This window comes from Pelodiscus sinensis, unplaced genomic scaffold (assembly GCF_049634645.1).
Source record: "Pelodiscus sinensis isolate JC-2024 unplaced genomic scaffold, ASM4963464v1 ctg53, whole genome shotgun sequence".
In the NCBI taxonomy this organism is placed as follows: Eukaryota; Metazoa; Chordata; order Testudines; family Trionychidae; genus Pelodiscus; species Pelodiscus sinensis.
In genome coordinates, this window is record NW_027465900.1 from 535,841 (window position 1) to 559,278 (window position 23,438).

A 23,438-nucleotide genomic window follows, 5' to 3' on the forward strand; every position below is an offset into this window, starting at 1 on the left:
AACAGTTGTTCAAAATAATAAGTGTTTGTAAAAGAAACACATGTATTTTCACAAGTCCGGATAATGATTCTTTTTGGGTAGCTTTCAAGCTGCAATCATCAGAGTACCGTCCCAGTAAAATGAGTTCAGTTATCCACCATTGGCTCCACCATTGAAAATGAAATAAGTCTCAATGGCTAGCCTTCAAGGTTGATATTCTCCCTGGGAAAATCATTTTTGAACTGGAAGTTATTTATCCCTCTGAAGCTTTCTGGAAGGCGGCAAACTCATAGCAATTTGTCTGAGAGTCGTCGAGATGTGTGGCGGGGCAAATGAACAGAATTCAATTTCTAGATGCTAAAACACCAAAATCCAGTGACCATGAGAGCATCTGGCCCATGTAATGCACAAAGTTCTGTCATAGTTGAGAGGAGACTGAAAACCAATGCCCTACATTATAGTATTGAATATTTAAGATTCTTCTTCTTGCATGCGCTATCCCGGTTTCTTCAGCTAGTAAATGAGTGAGGTTCCAGAAATGGAATAATTTCAGAAAGCACAGAAAATTGGACTGGAAACAGAAATATGTTGGGCAGATCTCTTGAGTGATGCAAAAGCCAAGGAACTGGTTTTATAAAATGACAGATGAGTCCTCACTCTCCTTCCCTAAAAGAAGTGTGTACAGGTTGAACCTCTGTAGTCCCACACACTCTGGTCTGGCAACATCTGTGGTCCGGCACGATTTTAATTAGCCAGATGGCCACTTAGCATGGGACTGGCCAAGTTTCCCGCTGTCCCATAAAGTTTGTTGCCAGCCCCCAATCCTGGCTCTCAATGTTCTGTGCCGTGATTTAGCTCTAATTCACCCCTCAATGTCTTCTCAGGGACCAGCAAGCAGTGGAAGCGTTGGCGATGCTGCTAGACAACATTGACCTCCCGTGGTCCGGCAAATTCTCTGGTTTGGCACCGGTCAGGTGCTGAGGGTGCCGGATTAGAGAGGATTGACCTGTAGGAGTTTCTGTGTCTGGGATAGGTTTTATATGTTATACTCGCCGATGAGAAGTCTAGTGAGCTGCTTGTCCTAGATATGGGCTATGCCAGTCAAAGTTTTCATGGCTGCTTTTAAAAAATTCTGGCTGTCATGCAACCCGATCTCAGGTGGCGGGTGTTTAGACTGGCCTCTCAGATGACCGGAGACAGAAGAAACGAGCAGCGTGTGAGGCCTGGAACATTGTTGGGGGACTCGCCGAGCAGACAAAGCAAGCGTTGGTTTCCATCCCACGACACAGGAGGGGGGGCTGTGGCATTCAGCTTTTGGGGACCGGACAGGAAGACGGATTGTCTAGCGGCGGAAGAGAGAGAGGGTGTCAGAGCTGAGCAGAAAGAGAAGGAATGTGCTGTCTCGCATGGCAGCATGGAGAGTCGAGACTCAGAACACCGAAGAGTCCCTAAGGAGATTATCTGGAAAATGAGCCATTCCTGTGTCTGCTGAAGAGAAGGGACTTGAAAGGAGGAGCTGACCACAGGGCGGCGATTCCATTTCATGCCAAGTTTCACGGTTCCAGATGTGTTTTTGTTCCACTCTGGAATAAAAACAAACCCTTGCCGTGCAACTGCCGGTGTGTGTTCTAGCCTAGTGCTTAGGGCTCTGGCTTGGCCGGGACTGGGAGGGCTCTGGTTATATCTCTGCTTGAGCCAAAAGCTTTTTCATTCAAACCAAGCAGAGCAGGGTTTGCGCTTTGGTCTCTCGTCTCCCCGTGCCTTAACTTCCCCTCTCGTGATGTCTCCTGCCCCGACCCAAAAGCCTTCCTGAATGAAATTTCGTGGAAACAGGTGCCTCACCACAAAAATATTTGGCTTCAACAAAATGGTGCATTCTCTTATTGCTATTTTAGTTACTTGTTCCCATAACCGTAAGAACCCGGGGTCACCAAATTACATTAATAGGCAGCAGGTTTAAAACAAACAAAAGGCAGTATTTCTTCATGCAGCGCACAGTCAACCTGTGGAACTCCTTGCCAGAGGATGTTGTGAAGACCAGGACTTTAACAGAATTCAAAAAATAACTAGATAGAGTCATGGAGGTTAGGTCCATCAACGACTGTTAGCCAGGATGGGTGGAAATGGTGTCTCTAGCCTCTGTCTGTCAGAGCTGGGAATGGATGACAGGGGAGGGACCACTTGATGATTCCCTGTTCTGTTCACTCCTTCTGGGGCACCTGGCCTTGATCACTGTGGGCAGACAGGGCACTGGGTGAGATGGACCTTTGGTCTGACCCAGTCTGGCTGTTCGTATCGACTTGGAATGAAAATGTTCCAAGCTGTACTTGAGTGAGAGTCACTCCAGGGGCAGCATGACTGTGGTTCCTTTCATCACAAAAAACAACCCCCTCCCAAAAAAAACAAAAAAAACCAGAACGCTCACAGAGGCCTGGAATCAGGAAAGCTGATTAACTGTCTCCATTTGCTCACCTCCTGTTGAGTTCAGTGGGACTCAGGTCCTCACTAGGGGTGCTTTCTGAATCAAGCTGGAGTCGGCTGGCAAGCCAGATGTTTGTCTGCAAACCATCACCATTCCGTGCTCTCTGTAGAGGGGAGAATTTCAAGTTGTGACATAGTGGCGGGGTGGGGGGCTGTCTGCTCTGTAACCCGGTGCCCCCTGCTCTGGGATGTGTGATTCCCACTGACTCACCCACATGTTGTGATGTAGTGTCAGTACCTTGTTGGTTGCTGTGCTTGGGCTGTGGATGACCCCTACTGGCCTCTCTGCCTGTGAGCACTGCCCAGCAGGTGGGCTGCCTAAGTCACGTAGACAAAGACTCAACCGGTCAGACCAGTTGAGGGCAGCGAGGGAACTAAGGAAGGGAGTGTTCAGGGGAAGTTGCTGGCTGGAAAAAATGAAGGGAACAACCTAACCAGAGGACTGAGGGTCTAAGTGGGGGGCAATGGACCCCCTAACCTCACGGGTCTGAGGCATCCTGGCCTTGACTCCTGTAACCACATCACGTCTGTGCTGTGCTGTATCCTGGAGAAGCAATAAACCCCTCCCTGTTCTACTGGCTGGAGGAGTCGGTTCTTGCTGCTACGGGGCTGCAGGATTGGGGGACCCCGATGTGCTGCCACACAAGCCACTGTGACTATCATGGAAAAAGAGAGAGAGAGAGAGAGAGAGACAGAGAGGTCATTACATTGTTACCAGCTATTTCTTCTAGATAACGTGTGTAAAAAAGAAAGGGTAACAACGCTCCATTAATGAAATACCAATGGCTGGGGGTTGGATCAGACCCTGAATCGTAACAACGCACTGATCATATATTTGAGTGGAGTAGCAGATGTACTCACACGGGGTCTGTTTGTAAAAGGCGGTGAGTGTGTGTTTGGGTGCTCAGCATTGCTCAGGATTATGAACTGAAGGAGAGAGACCCTGGTCCTGCCTATTGAGGATAGAGTAAGCTGTGAGTTTTTGTTTTGAAGGCACCCCCCCCCTTTGAAAATAAATTACTGTTTTATTGACCCCGTATTAGGGAAGATGGGGGAGGGAAATTAATGCTATTGGTTTTGAGAAGGAATTATAGGGATTCATAATTAGAACCCAAAGAAATATAATGAACTAATTCTAGGTTTAAACTAATCTGTTTTTCTCTTACAGCAAATAATGATTATTCGTATTTACTTTGCATGTCATTAAATACTTTGCTGCACCAAAAGAAGTTTTCTTCAGTAAAATGTCCCTGAAATTCCGTTAAAGGTTCTTTATGTTGATCATCATGGAGGTTAGGTCCACCGGTGGCTGTTGGCCAGGATGGGGAGGGATGGCTCCCTGGACTCTGTTTGTCTGGGAATGGGCGACAGGGGAGGGGTCCAGTGAGGATTCCCTGCTCTGTTCCCTCCCTCTGGGGCACCTGGAACTGGCGCCTGTGGGCAGACGGGACACTGAGCTGGATGGGCCTTTGGTCTGACCCAGTCTGGCTGTTCCTATGTTCTTAGGTTCTAATCTACTGTCCTTTCTAGGAGACCTGCAATAATCTTCCTGACTATTTTGGGGGGCACAGAACAACTTTGGAGAATGTACCTGCTATGAAAGGGTGTTACCCGGGGGGGGGGGACCCAAGGCCCAAGGGCCAGATGCAGCCCTGGCTTGCCTAGATCCGGCCCATAAGGCTCAGGGCTCCCATCAGCACTGGTGAGCCCATGCTGGTGAGGGGCTGGGATTTTTTTTCTTCTTGTTTCTCACTTGTGTGCAGCCCCGACTGATTTTTTTTTCTATGGGTCAGTGGCCCCTGACCCAAAATCGGTTCCCTGCCCTGGTAGAGCCAAAGCAAGCACTCGTTTTCTAGGCCTCCATTCAGGAAAATCTCAACAGAGCATGAAGTTACAAGTGGGGTCCTGGGTAAGTTTCGGGGATTCTCTGCGTGAATGGTGCGATCTTTCATAAGAACATAAGAACGGCCAGACTGGGTCAGACCAAAGGTCCTTCTAGCCCAGTGTCCTGCCTGCCTACAGTGGCCAATGCCAGGTGCCTCAGAGGGAGGGAACAGAACAGGTAATGATCAAGTGATTTCTCTCCTGCCATCCATCTCCACCCTCTGACAAACAGAGGCTGGGGACACCATTCCTTACCCATATTGGCTAATAGCCATTTATCGACTTAACCTCAATGAATTTATCTAGTTCGCTTTTAAACCCTGTTATAGTCCTAGCCTTCACAACCTCCTCAGGCAGGGAGTTCCACAGGTTGACTATGTGCTGTATGAAGAAGAGCTTCCTTTTATTTGTTTTAAACCTGCTGCCCATTAGTTTCATTTGGTGACCCCTAGTTCTTATATTATGGGAACAAGTAAATAACTTTTCCTTATTCACTTTTTCCAAACCACTCATGATTTTATAGACCTCGATCATATCTCCTCTTTTCCAAGCTGAAAAGTCCCAGTCTCTTTAATCTCTCCTCATATGGGACCCATTCCAAACCCCTCATCATTTTAGTTGCCCTTCTCTGAACCTTTTCTAATGCCAGTAGATCTTTTTTGAGATGAGGAGACCACATCTGTACACAATATTCCAGACGTGGGCGTACCATGGATTTATATAAGGGTAATAAGATATTCTCCGACTTATTCTCTATCCCTTTTTTAATGATTCCTACCATCCTGTTTGCTTTTTTGACTGCTGCTGCACACTGCGTGGATGTCTTCAGAGAACTACCCACAATGACTCCAAGATCCCTTTCCTGATTAGTTGTGGCTAAATTAGCCCCCATCATATTATATGTATAGCTGGGGTTATTTTTTCCAATGTGCATTACTTTACACTTATCCACATTACATTTCATTTGCCATTTTGTTGCCCAGTCACTTAGTTTGGAGAGATCTTTCTGAAGTTCTTCACAGTCTGCTTTGGTCTTAACTACCTTGAGCAGTTTAGTGTTGTCTGCAAACTTTGCCACCTCTCTGCTTACCCCTTTCTCCAGATCATTTATGAGTAAGTTGAATAGGATTGGTCCTAGGACTGACCCTTGGGGGACACCACTAGTTACCCCTCTCCATTCTGAAAATTTACCGTTTATTCCTACCCTTTGTTTCCTGTGGTTTGCAGAAGTTGGGGTGTGTGTGAATACAGCTTGTAGTCGCCTGTCTCAGGAAAAAATTATATTGATCCCAAGACCATTGGCGCATCAAAGGCTGTCCTTTCTGAGAGTCCTGCCATCCCCACCAAGGCCCCGCTACTACAGACTTAGGTACATAAGAACATTAGCGTCCCACTGACTCTGCCTTGCAGGACATCTCTGGCGTCCAGCCTCCCCAACCCTCACTTTCTAGAAGCCATGCATTTTCTGTAGCAGGGCTACTCAACACATGGCCTGTGACCCGTTTGTTTGCGGCCCGCGGTGCGGTTTGGGTTTACGTGGGGCTCAACACACGGCCGGCAGGTGGGAGCCAGCACAAAAAAGTAGTCAATAGAATGGTCTTCTGTTGATAGCGTTGTCGTAGTTCCATTCCTGGACTGTCACTGCTCATTAAAAGTGCTGTCACATGGGTGGAAATCGGGTAAATGTTGCATTGTATTAATATCAGCAGAACTGAGTTAAATGGGGCCTGCGTGTGGTGTAGTCTTGCCTTAATCTTTGTGCTCATGCCCGGCAGTGTGAAAGAAGCTATTTGCATATATTTGTATATATAATTGCATGTACCTGTATATGCAACCACACTTAATTTGCAGCCCTCGGCATGTGCTGTGAGTATTGTTGTGGCTCCCGGGGCTTCCAAAGTTGAGCAGCCCTTTTCTATGGCATGCAGACAGAAATGTAACCCTTGCTTCCGGACACCAGGGTGAAAAGATCAAAGAAATAAGCTGCTTGTGACTCCCCCACACACCCCAGAAAGGATCACACAAAACCAAATTTGCTCTGTTGATGTCTAGAGAATTATTTTTTTTTAAATGACAGTTCTTGATCTGGAACTAACAATAGGCCTCAGAATCCAGCATGCTCCCTTTGACGTTAACTCTCAACAAAATCTGTGAGACTATATCTACACTAGGACACTTTTTAAATGACTAAATTTGACTTAACTCCCGATTTAACGAATTTGAAAGAGCATGTCCTCGCTCCGGGGAAGCCTTGAAATTAGTGCAAGGCAGACTCCATAACTGTGGATGCGCTACCTCGACGTAGAGTCCCAGGAAGCACTGGGGAGTAATTAGTTTAAATTACTCCGGGGAGTCATTATTTCGAAATAGCGGCACTAGAGCATCCACACTCCCACTATTTCGAAATAACAGTTTCAGAATTAGTGTTGTTCCCGATGAAAAGCAGGAGTACAGATTTTGAATTAAGCGGCCCATTATTTCGAAATAACGAGCTTGGTCATGTGGCCGCTCCGCTTATTAATTCAGCCGAAGGAGGGTTGTTTCGAAATAAAGCCCTAGTGTCTCTAGACCAGGGCTAATAGTCCTGTGGCACCTTAAAGACTAACATTTATTTGGCCACAAGTTTTAGTTTAAAGTTATGGAGATAATTTTTAAGTTATATGTAGTATTCCTTAGTAAATATTAATTACGTTCTGCTACAGTGATATGCTTAGAGGACTGTAGCTGAAGGAGTTAGAGGTCTTTCGTGTCATGGTTACTAAAAGATACAACAGGAAAATAATGTGATGGCTTCAACCCAGAAAACAGTTTCTCGGTGCTGAATGACATTGTCTGATTTTGGGTATGACACTCCGCCTTCAGCCCCACTATACGTTAAGGTTTATGTATTACGCAAAATGAACTTAGGTGGAAAATCTCCTCTATTGGCTTAACATAGCTTCTTAGAGCTGGAGAGTATCAGAGGAGGAGTCGTGTTAGTCAGTATTTTCTGTGGCATTTCAGGCCTGGTCTACTGCAGGGAGTTGTTTCGAAATAACCCCGCTTATTTCACGGTAACAAGTAGAGCATCCACATGACCAAGGTCATTATTTTGAAACTAGCCAATTAGCCCGTCAAAAGACGGGATTTTCAGGTCTCTCCTCCACGTTGGTCTTCTCTCCTGAGCCTCTGGTCTCTCACTCTCCCTCTCCTCCTCCTCCTCCTCCCTCTCTCTCAGCTCTCCTCCGCCTCCTGCCTCTCTCTGTCTCTCTTTCTCTTCTCCTCCCCCTTCTGCCTCTCACTCAGGGGACCACAGACCCCAAATGGTCACCGCCCCGCCCCCTTTCACCTCCCGCCATGGCGCTCGGCTGACTTCTGCACTGCTCAGCCGGGCCGCCGTGGGGGAGCAAGCGTCCATTTGGGCTCCCCTGCGGCAGCCCGGCTGAGTGGCGCAGAAGTCAGCCGAACGCCATGGTGGGAGGCAAAGGGGGGGCGGGATGGTGACATTCACAGCCAGGCCCTGCCCCCTGGCCGTGTACGTCACCACCTCGCCCCTCTTCCTCTCCCACCGTGGCGCTCAGATGACTTCTGTGCCGCTCAGCCGGGCCTCCGTGAGGGAGCAAGCGGTGCAAACGGCCGTTTGGGCCCCGCACTCCTCATGCAGCACAGGCCACCCAGAGGGAACAGCCAGCATTTCAGCAACAGCGTCCCCCAGAGGGAACAGCCAGCATTTCAGCAACAGCGTCCCCCAGAGGGAACAGCCAGCATTTTAGGCAACAGCGTCCCCCAGAGGGAACAGCCAGCATTTCAGGCAACAGCGCCCCCCAGAATGAACAGCCAGCATTTCAGGCAACAGCGCCCCCCAGAGGGAACAGCCAGCATTTCAGGCAACAGCGTCCCCCAGAATGAACAGCCAGCATTTCAGCGTTACAGACTCTCAGACACTGGGCTATTATATATATGATAAGAAGCTGGCTGTTTCAAAATCTGTACTCCTGCTTTCCTTGAGGAATAAGCTTATTTTGAAACAGTTATTTCAGGAGTTGTTTTTAATTTCATTATTTCAAAATAATTTCCTAGTGTAGACATGCCTTTAGAGACTAACAGAATTATTTGGGCATAAGCTTTCATGGGCAAAGACCCACTTGGTCAAATGTATTCGACCTGTAGAAAAGCTCTATGGAAACTCAAAAACTTCCTTCTCACATCTGCAGAAGTTCGTCCAATAAATACTCCTGGGGGATTTCTGTGCCAAAAAATTACAATTATGCATCTGACACTTTAAAATTCTTCCGATTTTAGTTGTCAAAGGAACACAATATAATCATGCCCATTTTAATTATTGTGGTAATTTATTTCAAAATTCCTGTCAGCAAGTAAGTCTATAACAATACAGACAACAAAAAAGCTTTGGGAAATGTTTTTTGACAAATGGATCCCTTGCTAGGCATGTTAATACAGAACGCTGAGTAATGATTCATCTGAGCGGCATACGCCCCTCAGAAGCAGTGCGAAGGGCCGGTGGAGTTGGGGGTAATGGAGGGGCTGCGGGAGGGGGGAGTAATTTCTGGGAAGGACCCAAAGGGTGAACCTGAAGTAGGAGAAGTATGGAGCTGAGTTTTTTTGGGGGAAAGATCATTAGGGAGATGGAGAGTCGCCTGATGCAGACCCCAGCTGACCCCTGTCCTCTCCCATTCAGTCAGGCACAACTGCCCCGTTCCCGTTTGTCCCTGCACCCCCACTCGACTCCCCTCCTCCTCCATCCCCCATGTCCCCTGTAACCCCTCTCACATTCAGCCCCGACTCAATGCTGTCACCCTGCGAGCTCTTGGCCCTTGCCTCAGTCTACGTGACCCCCAGCCGCCCATGTTCTCCTCCCCCAACCCCCTTCCCTTCCTCCTCCCCCTCCGCAGCTGGCTGCTGTTCCCCAGAGCCAGCTGTCCTCTCTTCTGGTGCCACAGCAGCCCCTGGTGGGTGAAAGGTGGAACCGCAGCGCATCTCCAGCAGGATCTGTTATCTGACAAGAAAAAATCAGCGGAGGACATGAATTCTGCATAAATTACCTCATTCACCTTCTCTCTATCGAGTTTCCCTTCTCTGTGTGAGCAGTTGTCTCACCCCCCCCCCCATATGGAATATGCTGCCTCGCAACAGCAACATGTTAGAAACAGAATCACAGGGCAACACCTCCATCAGCGGATAGTAGGTCCTGATCCTGAAGCTACAGTGGTGAAAACAGGAGCAACTCAGCTAAAGTTAACAGAGTTACGCTGCATCAATGAAACCAGTGCTCCACAGGTCAGGACCAAGCCCGTGTGCAAAGCCATGCAGGGCTAAACGTCTTTGGCCCAAGATCACGCACGGACAAAATGGCCTTTTTCCTGGTCAGTCTGGCAGGAGGTTTGCAGTCCCGAAGGGAGTGCCCAGGAATGGAGCACGAAGAGCTGAATGCAGCGTGAAAGCCTGTTAGTGGGGTGAGAACACGGCTCCCTTTTTCTTTGCCATCTTTCCTTCCCAGTGGCTCACGTTCTTGTCTGCGCGGGAGCCACGGGCAAGTATCAGCCCCTGGCTCCCATGCCTGCTAGCTCTGCATGGCTTGCCCATCGAATGCTGAGGATTCTGGGCTTGGGGAATAGGGGATGGAGACAGGGGTGCTCTGGGGCTGAGGAGACCTATGTGATTGGCACGCTGCAGAACCTGGTCCCTCTCCTCTTCCTTTGTGGGGACCGGGAGATGCACAGCTGTCAGTGTAGAAGCAGGACTGGGATGCCCAAGAATGTAAGAGTCGTCTCCCCCCGGTGCACGGTCCTTTGTCCCGATAGGCTCCCTTCCTGTCACCAGTGGACCGCTCTGGTGGAAAGGCTGTTGAAGGGGTGCGGGGGGCGAGGTCTGGCCTGCTGGGCAGAACTTTCTGTTGACTTGAAAGGGAAAGGTTTTGGGGCTCCTGCTGTCAGAAGCACGCTGCCCTTGAGATGGCCTGTTCGCCGCCGTCTGCTCACTCAGGTTCGCTAGAGTCAGCCCAGCGACCTCCCAGAGGTTTCCACCCGATTCCCTACTAACTGCACCCAAACTCGTAGGCCCTGCAGCGTCGCCATAGCTCAAGCCATTTCCTCCCGTTTTGTGCCACAGACGTGACGGCTCCCCCCGTGTCCCTGTTGAGAAGAGCTAGTGGGCCGGGTTGAAAAGGTGCAATTCCATGTTTCTCAGCCCCGCTGGGAAGGTTAATTGTTTACCCTTCCAGCCCTGAATCCGGCATTAACTCCCTTCCTGAATTTCAGAGGCAGATCGCTCTCTTGCGGTAATGATGTGCACAGCTCTAACTGCTGACAGGTACAGGGAAGCAGAAGGCCAAGAACACATGCTGGATTTTTGACTGTTCAATTATCGTTCCTTATAAGAGATGAGGAACTACTTCTACCCGATTTGCAAACCCCCTTTGCCTGCTAAGTAGTTCCCAAAGGCTCTGTTTCTGTGCATGCGACCTGCTCATTAGCAGCACCAAGGCGAGGAGGGGCGTCTGCTTTCCTCGGGGCTGGCTGAGAAACGGTTTGCTCCTCATTGTAATAATCTTGCTGAATGCAAATTGCCTTCGGGGGGCAGGCAGAGGAATCAAATATGGCTCTGGGCACCCGACGTTTCACAGCACAGGAGTAGCTGAAGAACCGGCTTCATTTTGGAAAATTGCGAAGAGAGGACTGTGTGGTTTTTTTTTTTCTTTTTGTCTACTCCAGAGTCTGTCTATAAGGGTATGTCTACGCTAGCCCCCTAGTTCGATCTAGGGAGGCTAATGAGGGCAACTGACATTGCAAATGAAGCATGGGATTTAAATATCCCACGCTTCATTAGCATGTTCCTGGCCGGTCGCAATTTTAGAAATTGACTAGCCCGAAGTAACTGCCTGCGTCTACACGCAGCAGTGAAACAGGATTCCGAATTAAAGCCCTAACTCGAATTAGCTGGTAAACCTCATTGCAGGAGGAATAACAGCTAATTGGAGTTAGGGCCTTAATTCAGAATCCCGTTTCACTGCCGCGTGTAGACGCGGGCAGTTACTTCGGGCTAGTCAATTTCTAAAATGGCGACCAGCAGGGAACATGCTAATGAAGCGTGGGAAATTTAAATCCCGCGCTTCATTTGCAATTTCGGTCACCTTCATTAGCCTCTCTAGATCTAACTGGGGGCTAGTGTAGACGTACCCGAACAGCGCCTGCTGTGGTGTGTAAGGTTGGTCACGGAAGAGTTTCCTTCTGGATGTGTAGTTGGACATGTGACGTAGCAAGGTGCCCTTCGTGTCCATCCCAGCCTGTTGTCCTGGTTGATTTGGTGTTGGGAGCTTTTGCTTCACAAAACCCGCGGCACAGCTCCCTGCTGGAGGATGTCTGCCTGGATTCTTGGTGTTCAAGGCCTGATTTTCTCATTAGGATTGGAAGATTTTCTCATTAAGTTGGTTGGGCTGGGATTATGTTAGCGCCCAAGATATTTAATGTGATGGGAGCGTTGATAAAATTTGAAAATGGAAAATGAAAAATAATCCTGAGTTTCAGATTCTTTGCTCCTCGTTTTTAATTTCCCTTGAAGACTTCTCTTCCTAGGAAATGTTAATTCTGCCTCTGACCCTTTTTTCACCCACATTATTCGTTTCTAGTCTGACACTGTGTTGGCTGCTTCCCTTCTAAAATGTTGCCTTTTACTTATGATCCTGATGTCTTCCAGGCAAGACCTCATTTTGCTGAGCCTTCTTGAGATCATGTGCTCCGGGTGTCAGGAAAGCATTCGCACCAGTTCTTCACAATGGTGCATTCGCTCTACGTCTCTGTTTAACCCACTGCATTTTCTTTCCAATCCGTTCCAAATGTGCTCCGTTGCGTTCTCGGCAGAGTGATATATTGGACTGTAATATGATCGTGTCACACACTGCAGCAGCAATAAACGTGGCCGAGTTACTCTCCGATTGAAATTTGGGGCAATTCCTGCTTGCTTTGCTAGCATGACCAGAGTTAGCGAGGTCAGAGTGGCAATGGGACGTGAATGGTTAGCAGATACCGGCTTCGCTATCTCCATTGCAATGGCCTTTGGGAACACTGCCTGGGCTTAGGGCCCCGTTGCTTCGGAACCAAGATCCTCAGCCTGAGGCGTAGGAGCGGCATGGCTCTCTCTCTCGTACGTGTTTCCTGCAGCTCTTTGCAGCACATGAGGTTAAAACACTGTGTGATTTAATTAACCAATCAGAATGCTTTTACCACGCCATTAACCAATTGCAGAACACTTGGTTGGTTATTTTGCAGTGAGACTAATACATAGAGGGAGGCAATGAACCGATGTTTGGGTCATGTTGATTGCTAATTTGGCTCCTGAGGCCTTGAGGGTATCACAGCTCCAGAGTCTTGTGTCAGGAATTCCTGGTCTGCTTATAAGGGCAGTGTACATGAAGTGGGATCAATGTCCTTAAAAGGGCAATGCATGTCTCTGTCTGCTTCTGTCTCTCAAACACACACATAGTCTTGGACTTCACACCATCCTTTGGCAAGGAGTTCCACAGGTCGACTGTGCGTTGTGTGAAGAAATACTTCCTTTTGTTTGTTTTAACCCTGCTTCCTATTAATTTCATCTGATGACCCCTAGTTCTTGTGTTATGGAAGGAGTAAATATCCCCTCCCCCCAAATAATTTGTTTAAAACTTATACTGTACATATATAGCCTTTTGTCTGCCGGAAAAAAAAATCCTGGTACCTAACAACCCCTATTTACATTAATTCTTATGGGGAAATTGGATTCACTTAACTTAGTTTCACTTAAAATAGCATTTTTCAGGAACATAACTACAACATTAAGTGAGGAGCACTGCATAATTTTAATATGAATATTGTGCTACATAAAAATATTCTGAAAGTATTTTGCAATTTACTGGTAAGTCACTGGGGATTTTGTAGAGCACTACAGTTAAGTAAATCAGTGCTTACTAGTGATTTGCTACTTTATTTGCCTCTGCACTAGTATTTTCTGTGCAAATTGCCCAGACTTCTCGTTAACGATGAAGTCTGCAGACCCTTGGAAGGAATTAGCTCTAGTTCAGAAGCAAGCCTGGGTTCACCATAGACTCTGCTAATTAAAAAAATGTTTTTCCACGTGAAACCGATTAGTAAGTAACCCAAGCCACGGCGAACGCTGAACATTTTATTGTGAAACTCTGAGCACATACAGAACATTTAATTTAATTCTGTAAATTACATTTAGCTTTTTGATCCTTGGATAGCAAAGTGACGGATCACCAGCAAACAATATATTAGAGTGGCTTATCTGTCCTTATTTTTTCCATGATGATGTAATATCACTTGCATGCGGTAGGGGATAACAAGAAGCTGAGAAATGTGCTGAAAGCAAACTGTATTTCCTGTTGCTGATGCTTCGTGCACTTTGTTTCATAGTTTCTTCTCATTGCTGATTATGAAATTTGATGTTTCAGTAGGAGCCTGCTCCTACGTAGCTAGCCAGTTTCCCTTTGGTTTCATTGGTGCGGGATCAGTGGTTAAAACAATTGAGTTGTTAAGGCCCCAATTCGACTAAGCATGTCCGGCATGCTTGTGTCTCTAGCTGCCCTGGGATCATAAAAAAAATTAGTGGGGTCAGAGCAGGCGTTGCTGGGTGAAATTCTCTGCCTGTCTGAGACAGGAGGTCAGCCCAGCTAGTTCAAATGCCCCTTCTGGCTTGAAACGATTTACGAAAAAAGAACCTGTCAATTGCAAAACCAGACTTTTAGGCGCTCTGGCCTGAAAACAGATGTCCACAACAAACAGCTGATCCGGACCTGCTGCGCTGCACTGATGTCGCAGGGCGCCAGGCCAGCTTGAACAGGACTTGGGCCCCAAATTGATTGTGTGCTTGCCTCCTGCTCACAAAGGCACTCGAAGGGCTGAAGACAAGTGTAGAAATACTGGTCTAGTCCAGCCAGGTTTTGTCTCTCACCCTCCGCTGGGTTTTGTCTGTTTGTTTGCTAAGCTTGACAGCGATGTTGTCCGATGAGACTACATGTCGGGTTTGATTGACCACACATTTGTCAAAACAAACACAAAAGATCGTCTCCTTTACTGCGGCCGTCATCACCATTTTGGCCCTAATGTTTTCAATGACACCTTCATCTCTCAGCGGGCCAGATGTATCCCAATTCCTCCGGTGAGATGATAATTCATATTGTGCTTTCACCAGGCAACCACCATGTGTTTCTAGCATTGGGCAGCTACCTCTGCATGTGGGACTACAGATCGGTGAAGTGGCGATCAGCTGAAACATGTCTCAGACTTGCTCTTGCTGGTTTCATTTCATTTTAATTTTTAATCAGTTGAATACTTTTAATTGGCAATAATCTGCTTTTAACTAGCCAGAACACACTGATTGGATTCCCCCCTTCCCCCCCCCCATATTTATAGGCCTGCTCTGTCCCCACCAGAGAAATGACATGCAGTCTGGGGAACATTGTAACCATCAGGAGGAGAATGATGTTTGCATGGGGTTGTAGAACGTTTGGGGGTTCTGTGGCTTCAGTGAAAAAGAAGATGCCTTTTTCTTTTCTTTGCAGAATGCTGGATGTGAAGATGAGCTGAACAGTATGAAACCTCATGTCCCAAGGCGGCCAACCAGTGGTCACGAAACACCATATCAGAGGAAATCCAGAAGAGCTTCTCTCCAACTTCTGTAAGGGCTAGTCCACAATGGAAGATCCAAGAGTTTTCTGGCTCTGGTGTTGTGAAATTTGGTTGCTGCCTCGGACCCTCCATTTGAAAAAGAAATTAACGCTGAAGAATAATTAAGTGAGAGATAATGAGCACTGTAAGCGGCACTGGGATATTAGTCAGCTTAACGACGGTGTCGGTGACGCTAGATTTTAGTTTGCATGGTGGTCTGATGGCTTGGCCCTTAAGCAGCAATTTGACTCTGAATCAGAGTTTGCCCACATCTGACCCTCTTAACACCTCTGAAAGGGGAGAAGTCTCTCGCATGTCCATGAAGGAAAAGAACTGGCCAGCCCTCCTGATTCTGGTGATCATTGTGCTGACTATTGGAGGGAATATCCTTGTAATTATGGCTGTCTCCTTGGAGAAAAAACTACAGAACGCCACCAACTACTTCCTCATGTCTTTGGCGGTGGCAGACATGTTGGTGGGGATCCTGGTCATGCCCGTTTCCCTCGTTACAATTCTGTACGGTAAGTGACTCGCGTTTCCCACCATTCAACCGAACATAGTTGACAGATCAGTGTCAGAGGCCACCGTAAATGGCTGCGTGATGTTTGTATCATTTGCATAAGTAACCCGGGGAGTATAAATGCAGAGTCAACAATGGCCTTTGCTATTCTCACTCTAGTTTTACCGAGGGGGAGGTGAATGCTCCTTTGGAAACTGTTTATGGCCCCAAGCTGTCAGTGTAAAAAAATGTAAGTGCTGATCGAGAACTGCGCTGGTGGAGAATATTTTTCCTTCTCCAAGGATCTGCTGTAAATGGGTTTGGTAAAACCCAGAATGGAGCGAAGTTACCCAGAAAAGAGCAGCAATGCCTCGCCAGCCAGACTAGCTCACTTGTCTTGTGGTGAGACAAGCGAGGCTCTAAAGTCAGGTCTTACGAGGTGCTGAGTGCCGTGAACGTGCGTTGGTTTCACTAGGGCATGAGGGCAGGAAGAACTATAGCTGCTTTCCGAGAACCGACTGGAACAAAAGACGCGTGGGGCCACATCTTCGGGTGACTCACGTGAGTCAGGGAATAGAACTGGCCCATGGGTGTTAAAGATCTGCTACTTGATCTGCCACAAGAGTCGATACATGTCTTCTGGCCGGATACACCAAGTGCTGGTTCTGTCCTGGGTGCAGCAACTCTGGGTTCTGGAGAGACCCCGGAGTAAAGGCTGGGCTGTCTCTCCTCCCTTCTCCAGTGCGAGACCGGCTCAGTGGAGCCAGCCTAAGGCTCGCAATTCCACTGCACCCTAAACGGGGCCCCAGCTCGGTCTCCACCTTCCCTATTGAACACCCTCCCCGGGGTTGTACAGCAGGCACCGACAGTGTAGGGGCATCCCAGCCATTCCAAGGCGGGAGCCTGTGGCATTGCTTGGTGTATGTCTGTATTCCGTCTGTCAACCTCCTCGGCCCCGCTACTCCTCGGGATCCCTCCTGGCCAGCTGCAGCCAGAACCTGTCCCACCTTGAGAAACACCCTGCACCGTCGGGGAGAGATGTGCCATCCCCGTTCTGAACACGTGACAAATCCCTGAAGGCCACAGGCCAAACAGCCTGTGGTGGGGCCCAGTGTTATTTCAGCCTGCACCCGAGTGGGGAGGAATGGCCGGATCTTGCTTAGATCAAATCTCCACTGGCTTGCTTGGGGTGTGTTTGATGCTATTAATTGGGGAGTCTTGCTCACTTCACTTCCTTCACAAGACAGTCCCGCGTTCATAGCAGTACATCTGCTTCCACGAGCAGGGGCACACGCCCCAAAGGCTCTATTCCAGGGAAGAAGGGTAAGCTCTTGCGGAGGTGGATTAGCCCCAAACAGAACCATCCTGAAGGGGTAAAACCCAACTATATCCTTTTGTGTGTGTGACTGGAAGTTTGGCTCTGTTTTTCTCAGGTTTGGTATTGGGACTATGGCCTTGTCTATACTTACCAGAGGATCGATGCTCCAGCGATCGATCTTCCATGGTTCGATTTAGTGTGTCTAGTAAAGACCTACTAAATCGAAAGCAGAGGGTGCCCTCCATCAACCGTGGTACTCTTCCAGTTGCAAGGAGTAAGGGAAGTCGACGGGAGTGTTTCTCCCATCAACCTCCTGCTGTACAGCTGCCCCAGAAAATCAATGTAAGGTACATCGACTCCAGTTATTCAATTCACATAGCTGCAATTGTGTATCTTACATCGATTTTCAGTGCCAGTGTAGACCTGGCCTGAGAATTCCTCATGTGTTCTCAGGAGTTCGAATTTACCTCCTTGCCCCAGGAAAAGACATGTGCAGTCATTTCCCAGAGCTCTTTTTTCTTAATACCATAGTATTCACTGTTTTCAGAAACAAGCGGTGCAGAGATTAATCTGTGCTGTGTATTGAAGAGTTTGATTAGTGGTCTGTTTACTGGACCTATACAGTTAAAAATTGGGATATTGATGTGACTTCTTCACCTGATCAAACCCCTCTGTCAGACGGTGCTTCAGTTTCTAAATGCACTGAGCAAGTGTGCAGGTTTCCGAAGTGTATGTGTCCCATCTGCCATGAGTTCAGGCAGCATGTCGTTTGTTCTGGCTTGGCTTTCTAGATCAGTGATTCCCAGATTTTTTGGCATCACACCCCCTTTTTGATTTTTGAGAAATCCTCACCCACCCCCCCCCCCAAAATAGCAGCAAAACTTGTTGAGCAAAAATAATTAAAAAAAAAGGTTGCCCTTTTAAGAGCAGAACAGGAATTACCCTTTTAAGGCAACCATTTTGACGTTTGCCTGGGATGCTCCATCCTCCCCCTGCCTCAGCCAGCCCGAGCTGCACAGACCGGGCTCTTTCTTGGGGGGATTGATGGAGGGGGGGTTGGGTTGCCTCCCCCCCCCCCCGGAATTTCTTCACGCCCCCCCCAGTTTGGGAACCTATGTTCTAGATGTTTCAGGGGGTAGCTGAGTTAGTCCGTACAGGAAAAAACAACAAATGTCTGGTAGCACTTTACAGCCTACATGTTTTGTTAGTCTATAAAGTGCTACCAGACATGCCAGTGTATGTTCTAGATGTTTAAAATCTGATGCACAGTCTCTTATCTGCTGTCATCTCTCTGGCCTCACTTGGTGCTTCTGATCGTTGCTCTGCCCCTGTGTTTTATTTTCTGAGTTTGCTTTTGGAGTTGCTGTTTGCACTTCCGGTAGCGCTCGGTGTCACCTTGCCGAAAATGGAACTCACTCTGAATTCACAGGGGCTATGTCTAGACTGCAGGCTTCTTTCGAAAGACGCTCTTTCGAAAGATGCTTTCGAAAGAGCCTCTTTCAAAAGATTGCGTCTAGACTGCAGGCGGATCTTTCGAAAGAGAAATCCGCTTTTTTGAAAGAGAGCACCCAGCGAGTCTGGATGCTCTCTTTCGAAGACGGCCTCTTTACATTGAAGAACGCCTTCTTTCGAAAGAGGAACTTTCGAAAGAAGGCGTTCTTCCTCGTGAAATGAGGTTTACCGCCATCGAAAGAAAAGCCGCGTTCTTTCAAAATAATTTCGAAAGAACGCGGCTTGAGTCTGGACGCAGGGGAAGTTTTTTCGGGAAAAGGCTACTTTTCCCGAAAAAACCCCTGAGTCTGGACACGGCAGGGAGGGGAGCAGGTCCAATTGGCCTTCATGCAAACGTCTCTTAGGGCTGTACCTGGATGGTGCCTGTTTCCTGGAGCTTGAAATGGAAGCTTGCTTGCACCGACCTTGTGTGTGCATGAATGCCACACCACCCACTCCATGGCTTAGCAGCAGGTACGTTTCTGGAAGTGAACTTTCCGCAGGCTTCACAACACCTAGCGATAGATTTTCTGTCAGGCCAAGAGAACAGGTACTTAGACCCACTTACCTAGGAAACTTCCAGTTCGTGCATGCTGCACCTAAGAGACTTCTGCCTAATTCCCTTTTCTGTAGGGCTGGATCTGCCCAGCAGGCACCTGGGCTGTCTTGCCCTGCCACAGAGCAATGTCCCACTGCGCACGCTTTCGCCCCGAATTGCTGTACGCCCCAGTGCTTCCTGAGCCCTGTACAGTACAGGAAACCAGGCGCGTTGGAGGAACCTGCGGATTCTTCTTCAGGGTCCCCTCACCAAATCGTTTTCCCCTTCTCCCCCATCCCGCTTGTAATTCAAACCGCACCAATAGGAGGGCTGGGCCAGCAGCCATGGGGGAGGGGGCAGAGGAAGCTGAAGGAAACTCTGGCTAGCAGCAGGAGGGTTGGAGGGGGTCAGGGGAAAGCAAATGTCCCTTTCTGCTGGTGTTCCCCGAGCAGGGAGAAACAACGGAGAGTCCTGTGGCACTTCAGAGACTAACATTGATTTGGGCATCGGCTTTGGTGGGCAAAGACTGATAAAGTGAGTTTCACCCACCAAAGCTGATGCCCAAATTAATTGGTTAGTCTTTGAGGTGCCACAGCACTTCTCACTATTTGAGCAGATAGAGATGCACCCCTCTGAGATGAAGTGGGGGAAAAAAACCAGGGAGGGAGAGAGGGAGGGAGAGGAAGGAAAGAAGCGAGGGAAGAAGGAAGGAAGAGAGGGAGGAAGCGAGGGAGGAAGGAAGGAAGTGGCGGATGGAGGGAGAGAGGAAGGGAGTGAGGAAGGAAGAAAAGAAGGGAGGGAGTGAGGAAGTGAGGGAGGGAGGAAGGGAGGGAAGAAGGAAGCAAGGAAGTGAGGGAAGGAGTAAAGAAAGGAGGGAGGGAAGAAATGAGGAAGGAAGGGAAGGAAAGAGGAAGAAAGGAAGGAAGTGAGGGAGGAAGGCTGGCAGGGAGGGAGGGAGAAAGGAAGGAAGAGAGGGAGAGAGGAAGAAAGAAAGGAAGTGAAGGAGGGAAAAAGGAAGCGAGGGAGGAAAGAAGGAAGAGAGGGAGGGAGGAAAGAAGGAAGAGAGGGAGGGAGGGAGGAAGGAAAGGAGGAAGCGAGGGAGGAAGGAAGGAAGGAAAGAAGGAAGTGAGGGAGGAAGGAAGGAAGCGAGGAAGGGAGGAAAGAAGGAAGCGAGGGAGGGAGGAAGGAAGGAAAGAAGGAAGTGAAGGAGGAAAGAAGGAAGCAAGGGAAGAAGGAAGTGAGGGAGGAAGGAAAGAAGGAAGTGAGGGAGGAAAGAAGGGAGCGAGGGAGGGAGGAAGGAAGTGACAGAGGGAGAGAGGGAGAGACGAAGGGAGTGAGGGAGGAAGAAAAGAAGGGAGGGAGCGAGGAAGTGAGGGAGGGAGGAAGGAAAGCTGGCAAGGAGGAAGGAAGCAAGGGAGAGAGTGAGGGAGAGGAAGAAAGGAAGGAAGCGAGAGTGGGAAGGATGGAAGTGAGGGAGGGAGGCAGAAAGTGAGGGAGGGAAGAAGGAAGCGAGGAAGTGAGGGATGAAGGCTGGCAGGGAGGGAGGGAGGAAGGAAAGGAGGGAGAGAGGAAGAAAGAAAGGAAGTGAGGGAGGGAGGAAGGAAGGAAGGAAGCGAGGAAGGAAGGAAGCGAGGGAGGAAGGGAGGAAGCGAGGGAGGAAGGAAGGAAGGAAGGAAGGAAGCGAGGGAGGAAGGAAGGAGGCTGGCTGGCTCAGGGCGCTGTGCTGTTCAGGAGCATGCTCCAGGCAGAGAGGGCCAGTGTAATTTGGGGGGCCTGGGCAATGAAGCTCAGCCCCCGGGTCTCGGTGCCGTGGGAGCGTGGGAACAGAAGCGCGTGCTGCCGGCGCCCAGGCTGGCCTGTGAGTGGGACGTGCAGACGCCCTGCCCCTGCCTGGGCTTGGGGGTACGGGGGTGGGGCTAGCAATGCTGCATTGGCCTGGGCCGAGGTTGTGAAAAGCGGCCCCTTGGTGTAATGCGGCTGCCCTGCCTCTGCAGAGGAAGCGTCTCATGGAGCCGCACGTCCATTCAACTTTGAAATGCAAAACTGACTTGCAGGCAGGTTGGGCATTTTGTCTCCCCCGTGTCAGACACGAGCCACGGCTCAAGGGGCTCTCGGGGCCACGCCCCAGGCCCGTGGCAGTGCAGCAGCACAGAGCAGGTGACGTGGGACGCGCAGGGCAAACGGGGAGCTTGGGGCAGGGAAGGGGGAGCTGCAAGCCTGCGGTGTGGGCTGGAGTATGGCGCAGTCGCCACACTGGCTGAGCTGGCCCGCCCGTGAGCCCCGCTCGTCTGCGCCCCCAGTACAGGACACTGCCCGGGGGGGTGTTCAAACTGCCACGAGGAGTACAGATAGTTCGGAATAGCTAGCTAGTTCGAACTATCTAGCCCATGCCGCGTGTAGCCGCGCTGCACGGGGTTCGCACTAGCCGGCTTTTAAAAATGGCGGCGCCGGCTTTATGCTAATGAAGCCCGGGAAATTCAAATCCCGGGCTTCATTAGCAAGTGCGGTATGCTTACATTACCCCCCTAGTTCGAATTAGCGGGGTAGTGTAGACAGACCCCCACTCGCAGTGTTCCAGTGGAGCCCCCGGCAATTGTGGGATGCTGGTTTCGTAGCGATGGATAGCACCCCCCCCACCCCGCCAGGGCATTGGACGCCCAGAGCATCCGCAAGCACTGGAAGGCAGCAAGAGGCCCCGCCTTGGCAAGTATGTTCCTCTTCCGTCGGGCGCCGTTCACCCGCAGCGGCTGCCGGGGAGTTGCACCTGGAAGGCGTTTGGCCCTCAATCTATTTTCTGTAGCTGAGAAGTTGGCATCTCCATGTGTGATCCGTCACATTCCATTTATGTAACAGCCTTCAGCGGGGAAGGCATGTGACTCAGAGCCGCAGAAAGCAAAGCGACTTGGCACTGACAAGCCGGAGCACACCCAGTGTCTTTGCAGCGCGGTGGCGTCAGCATGGACAGAGTCCTAGATTCCCAAGCTAGGCGGGAAGTGTGGGACCATCTAGTCTGGCTTCCTGCGTTGCACAGCCTGGGAGAACTTCCCCCCACTAATTCCTAGCACAGATCTAGCCTGGGCTCCCCAATTCTCATTTTCTCATTCAGAAAAGCGAAGGCTGAAAGCAGCATCTCCGGGTGAAGTGAAACGGAGCAAACGTCCGTACCGGGAGGTGATGGGGTTTGCCATGAGCACGTTAAAGCCAGATACATAACCCTTACGGTCACGGCAGAAGAGGGGCATTTTCTCTCTGCAAAACTTTCCAGCCAGCTCTCTCTCTGCAGCACTGGCTCTCACTTGTTACTGCTCCATTTCTTTAAGTCCCGTTGTATTCTCTCGACACCCCTCTTCTGCCTCACTGGTCTTTTCTGAGTCAGGATGAAAGGTGGATGAAAATTTGAGCACAAAAGCAAATCTTTGCCGAAAGGCTGTGGCGGAGGAGGCGGGGGGAAGAGGGCCTGGGTGATTCTATCTAAAGCACCTGAAACAAATGTGCAGTGTTCCAATGGCATGAAAGGTTTTCTGAAATCCGCCAAAGGCAGGATGTTCATCCCTCTGACCTCGGCTCCTGCTGTTGGGCTTTGAACTGGGAATACATAGAATCCAGGCAGTAAGATCTCACCATGCGCTCAGCTCCTCAGCTAAGCCACAGAGAGGGGTAGGGAGCTAAGCGTGGCCCAGGAACCTTTGCTTTCAACTTCCTGGCCCTGGTGGATGGACTCTTACGCCTACAGGTTGAACCTCTCGCCTCCAGCCGAGAGAGGGTCAACCTGCTGTAACTCCGCACTGGCCTTGCCAGGCTGGATCTGGCCAATGGCCCATCCAGGCCAGCGCTTTCTCTCCCACAGTGGGTACCGCAGCATCTTTGGGAAAGTGCCATAATAAACAGTGCTGCTGGAACCCGGAGGGGGGGAGTTCCCTCTTAACTCCAGCCGAGAGAGGTTGGCCAATGCCATTTCCACCCCACTAGCATGGCCACAACAGACTTTAGATGACTTCTCTAAATGCCTGACCCTCCTTTTCTTTAATGCCACTGAACTCTTGGCCTCAGTAATAGCACGCGGTGGCAAGTGCTACAGGTTAACGATGCGCTGGGTGAAATATATTTCCTGCTATCCGCTGGAAATGGGTTGCCTTTTAATTTCATTAAGTGCTCCTCCTGGGTCAGTGGCCGGGTCCTATTGATTTCCCCTAGCATGGGCGTTCTTTTGTAGGCCGCTGTCAGATTCCCCCTCATCTGTCTGCGCTCTAAAGGGCGCTGCCCCGTCTTGCCAGGCTGCTGATGCATTGCAGTCGCTCTTCTCCAGCACGCTGCCATTTCTCTCATGGCCTTTTTGAAATAGGGTCACCCAAACTGAGCACAGCCTTCCAAGAGGAGTGTTCGCACCCCTGGGCCTTTCTTGCTGGTCCTGAGCCACTTGTCCCCACAGTGACCTCCATGCACATAGAACAGATCTTTACCCGGAGCTGGCAGATGCTTGGGCCGAAAGGGGGTTAATTTAAGAGTGTTAAACAACTGTGAGGCTGGCCAAGCATTTGAAAATGAGCCTGGCAGCCGGCTGTTTGAAGTCTCCTGCTTTTCCAGTGCATT

General features: G+C 49.5%; 1 protein-coding gene across 6 annotated transcripts in view; it reads left to right on the forward strand.

Moving 5' to 3' along the window:
• The window catches only part of LOC102462937 (5-hydroxytryptamine receptor 2A), a 437,076-nt gene that overhangs the window by 361,788 nt on the left and 51,850 nt on the right, over nucleotides 1-23,438 (forward strand). For all 6 annotated transcript variants that reach the window (XM_075916247.1, XM_075916246.1, XM_075916244.1 and 3 more), the window contains one exon: nucleotides 14,897-15,523. In XM_075916247.1, coding sequence (XP_075772362.1) covers nucleotides 15,139-15,523 — 385 coding nt within the window. In that variant the 5' untranslated portion in view covers nucleotides 14,897-15,138. The remainder of the gene's footprint in view (nucleotides 1-14,896; nucleotides 15,524-23,438) is intronic.